The 3,877-nt window shown below is 51.2% G+C and overlaps 1 protein-coding gene across 1 annotated transcript; it reads right to left on the reverse strand.

Moving 5' to 3' along the window:
- Positions 1-4: 4 nt before the first annotated feature.
- Positions 5-3,873, reverse strand: LOC102863105 (keratin, type II microfibrillar, component 7C-like; the record flags this gene model as incomplete). Its single annotated transcript, XM_006903520.1, has 7 exons — positions 5-185; positions 465-590; positions 885-1,049; positions 1,203-1,298; positions 2,046-2,106; positions 2,851-3,059; positions 3,790-3,873. Coding segments are annotated over 7 exons (922 nt in total), but the record flags the coding sequence as incomplete, so codon positions are not given.
- Between the last annotated feature and the right edge of the window lie 4 nt (positions 3,874-3,877).

The following is a 3,877-nucleotide window of genomic DNA, read 5'->3' on the forward strand; positions in this document are numbered from 1 at the left end:
GCGATCTCGATGTCCAGGCCCAGCTTGGAGTTCATCACCTCCTGGTACTCCTTGAGCAGGCAGGCCATGTCCTGCTTGGCCTTCTGCAGGGCCTCTTCCAAGCCAGCCAGCTTGCAGCGGGCGTCGTTGAGGGCTGCCTCACCCTGCTGTTCAGACTGGGTCACTGCAGCCTCCAGCTTGGAATTCTGGGGACCAAAAGAGAATAAGGTGGATTATGGTTCCTCGATCTCTCTACCTATTTCCTGGATTTGCTTATTTTCTGCAACACATCTGGGAACACCCAGGAAGAGAGTCTTTTCTCCTTTATCCGCTGGGTTTCCTCTGCTTGAGGGACCACAACCAGGGACTCTAGTCCTACATATGGGTCAGAGAATGAATGGGAGTTGCATGTTGTGCAGGCATTGACTGTGTGACCCTGTGGAGTCTCCCACCGTCTGTGATCTTGGACACAGGCTTAGCCGTACCTGGCACTTGGCGTTCTCCACCTCGGCCGTGAGCCTCTGGATCATGCGGTTCAGCTCGTTGATTTCCTCCTTGGTGCGGCGCAGGGTCTCGCCGTGCCTGATCACCGTGGCCTTCATCTCCTCGCACTGTGGGGGAAGCACAGATGCTCTTCAGGACACCAGGAATGACTGTGCGGCTTGTTCAGTGCTCAGCGTTTACAACCACACATAGCAGCCCTACTGATGCCACTCCAGTGACGGCTCCTTCCCTTCTCTTACTATGTTCCTTCAGAAGGACCTTCCTCAATTAAACTCAGAATCTCCAGACAAAAGACATACCTCTTTATGTCTGGGGAGATACTTACATGCTTCCTACTGCTGTATTTAATATACACCTCACACTCTCCAGTATCAAGAAGGTAGGTGTCCTTTGTCACTCACCTTGCTGCGGTACCAGGACTCAGCCTCAGCTCGGCTGCGGCTGGCGATGTCGTCATACTGAGCCTTGATTTCAGCGATGACACAGTCCATGTTCAGGTCCCGGCTGTTGTCCATCTTGACAACAACTGAGGTGTCGGAGATATGAGCATTGAGGACTCGAATTTCCTGCAGAAGGGAAGTGGCAGAACTTTGTTAACTCTGCAGCCCCTAAACCCACTACTGCCTGAATCCAATCTCCACAGCCCCAACTTGGTCGCAGGCCCTGCCCTATCAGACAGCAGCTGAGGCTGGGTTTCTGTCTGGGTCACATTCCCTCACCTCCTCATACAGTCGTCTCAGGAAGTCGATCTCCTGGGTCAGAGACTCTGCATTGGCCTCCAGGTCTGACTTGCGAAGGTAGGCGCAGTCCACATCCTGGAAGAGTGAGGAGTGTGTGAGCTCAGTGGACCCCTGGGGATCATGTCCCCAAATTTCCCATCACATGGAGACCAGGGGCAAAGAAGTCCCTAATTCCTGTTCCCATCCCAACTCTACCTTCTGACAATTCAAGACACACCCACAACCTCTCCGTCCCAGAACAAACCCCTTTTTGCCTTGGGGACATCTCATAAGCCTTTCCTACCTCCCACATGAGACATAATACCCTCTTTTCTTTTTACTGCCCTCCTCCCTCCAGGAAGCCTGACCAAACTGACATTCCCCGGCTCTGCCACCTTCTTCTTCCCCAAGCAGGCCTCCAAGATTTCACCTGACCACCTTTGGTTCTGCACCATTCTCCCCTACTCTGGGACTATGCTCTTGGTCAGACTCCCCAGAACACTAAACAGGACACTATTCCTCGAAAGAAAAGCAGAATTGGCCATGCTTTCACAGGACTCCAACCACAGGCCACCATCTCAGAAACAGGGAAGGGCAACCAGAGGCCAACTGAGCCATCTCCCCGCCTCAGCATAGTGTGTTTGTTGCTATGCCAAGGACAGTGTCCTTAGTCAAAGCTCTGGATGCACCATTCAATGACCTGAACCTCTGAGAATTTCCCATTTTGATTTAGAAATGCCTTTGTGCCCTACTGGGAGGCTGAGAACTTCCAGGGGCTCTGACAAAAGACCCTAACCTCCTGAAACCCCTCGTGTCTATACTCCCCGCTCCCCTGCTGCTCACCTTCTTCAGAGCCACAAACTCGTTCTCAGCTGTGGCTCTCAGAGAAACTTCCTCCTCATACCTGAGATAGAAGAGAACAGAGATGAGGTCACAGGAGGGCAGAACTCACACCAGGGAAGGAAGTGACATTACGACCCTTTAGATGCATCTGGTGCCCTGGTAGCCCTGATAAATCCTTTCTGGTCTGATTTGACACGTGTCTGTGATGTTTTATTTTTTTATTTTTTCTCTCTCTAGTTTGAAGGAAGGGACGGGAGTAATTAATCTGGGTACTCAGTCTTGTTCTCTATGGTATCCTGAGGGTCCCTCCAAAGATGCACTAGGACTCAGCTCCCAGCTGCCAGCCACCCAGGAAGTGCAACCCAGTCTCCCCTGACCTAGTGTCAGCCTTAGCTCGGTGTCCAGAGATCTCAGGAATAAAGATGCTCTCAGAACTCAGCACCCAATGCAGCAGCACACACACAGTCCAGCAGCTCACAACTGACCCCAGTGCTATAGCTGATGGGAGTCTGAGATCATGAGAAGAAGACCTCTGAGGCTGTGGACGCCTCCTCTCAAGGTTTCAGGAAGCACAGAAGCTACAGTGATTTTTCTCACAAAAAAGTAGCAGCAATACAGAGAAATCTCATGAGGGAATCATAGCCCTACTCTTAGGCAGGTAGCTGGGCAAGAAGTCTCCCACCTAAGTTGACAACTGTGTGTTAACTCAGTCTCCGTGCAAATTCTCATTGTTTAACCCAAGGTTGGTTTGCTTTCACTTCAGGCTGTTTCAAGTGGCCAGGCCCTAATCCCCAAGTTCACTCACTTCTTCTTGTAGCCCTCCAGCACCTCTCGCACGTGGTTGAGCTCTGAGGACAGCCTTCCGCTGTCGGCCTCCACACACTCGGCCTCCCTCCTCAGCGTCTCGATGTAGCCCTCAAACAGCGGCTCCAGGTTGCTCTCACAGCACTTGCGGCTCTGGTAGAACTGCCACTTGGTCTCCAGCAGCTTGTTCTGCTGCTCCAGGAAGCGCACCTGCCACAGAGTGGGGGGAACGGTCAGATGTCTCCTAATATCAGATGTCTCCTAGTGTCTTAAAGCTGAGGGCTGTAAGCTCACAAACCTGGGGCTTGAGAGTGATTAGGCAGAGCAAGGTAGGGAGAAAAGGTGATTTCTGGCACTTTCCTGTTCTGATCTATGTCTGGACTTTGTAATTTAGGCAGGGGCAGGAGAACATCAGTTACTGCTCCCAAGTTAACTGATGAGTCCAGGTCAGGAGCCAGATGGAGAGGTCAGCTCTCCCACTGTGATATGAGGGATGTTGACAGGCAAAATGCCCAGGTTCAGATTACAGAATGGGTTTCTACAGGTAGCTACCAGGGTGATGATACTACAAGCTATCTAGAGTTGAGATCAACTACCCTGGTCCTTCTCCATTCCATTTGAGAGTCCACACACCACCCACCCACCCATTCCTACTCCCTAAGGAGTACAGTCCTCAGCCCAAACATCTCTGGTTTCAGAAACAGTTGTTTATTCCTTCCCCAACTTCCTGAGCTCTGCCTTGTACTCCACAGAACCCAAATTCTGCATATCTGAAACTCTTAGCTATGTCTATCACCTATCAGTCTTGTACATGGATTGTTTCTCTGACATCAAATTGGAAATTCCATAGTCACATCTGATTCTGACTCCCCACTCAGTCACCAGATTGAGTCCCGAACATGAGTGGGTATGCAGGAAGGGTATGATCAAGGACACCCACCTTGTCGATGAAGGCAGCGAACTTGCTGTTGAGACACTTGATCTGCTCCTTCTCCTCATGCTTGACACACTGCGCATTGGGGTCGATC

This window comes from Elephantulus edwardii, unplaced genomic scaffold, assembly GCF_000299155.1.
Source record: "Elephantulus edwardii isolate Elephantulus edwardi_28Jun2011 unplaced genomic scaffold, EleEdw1.0 scaffold03614, whole genome shotgun sequence".
NCBI lineage: Eukaryota > Metazoa > Chordata > Mammalia > Macroscelidea > Macroscelididae > Elephantulus > Elephantulus edwardii.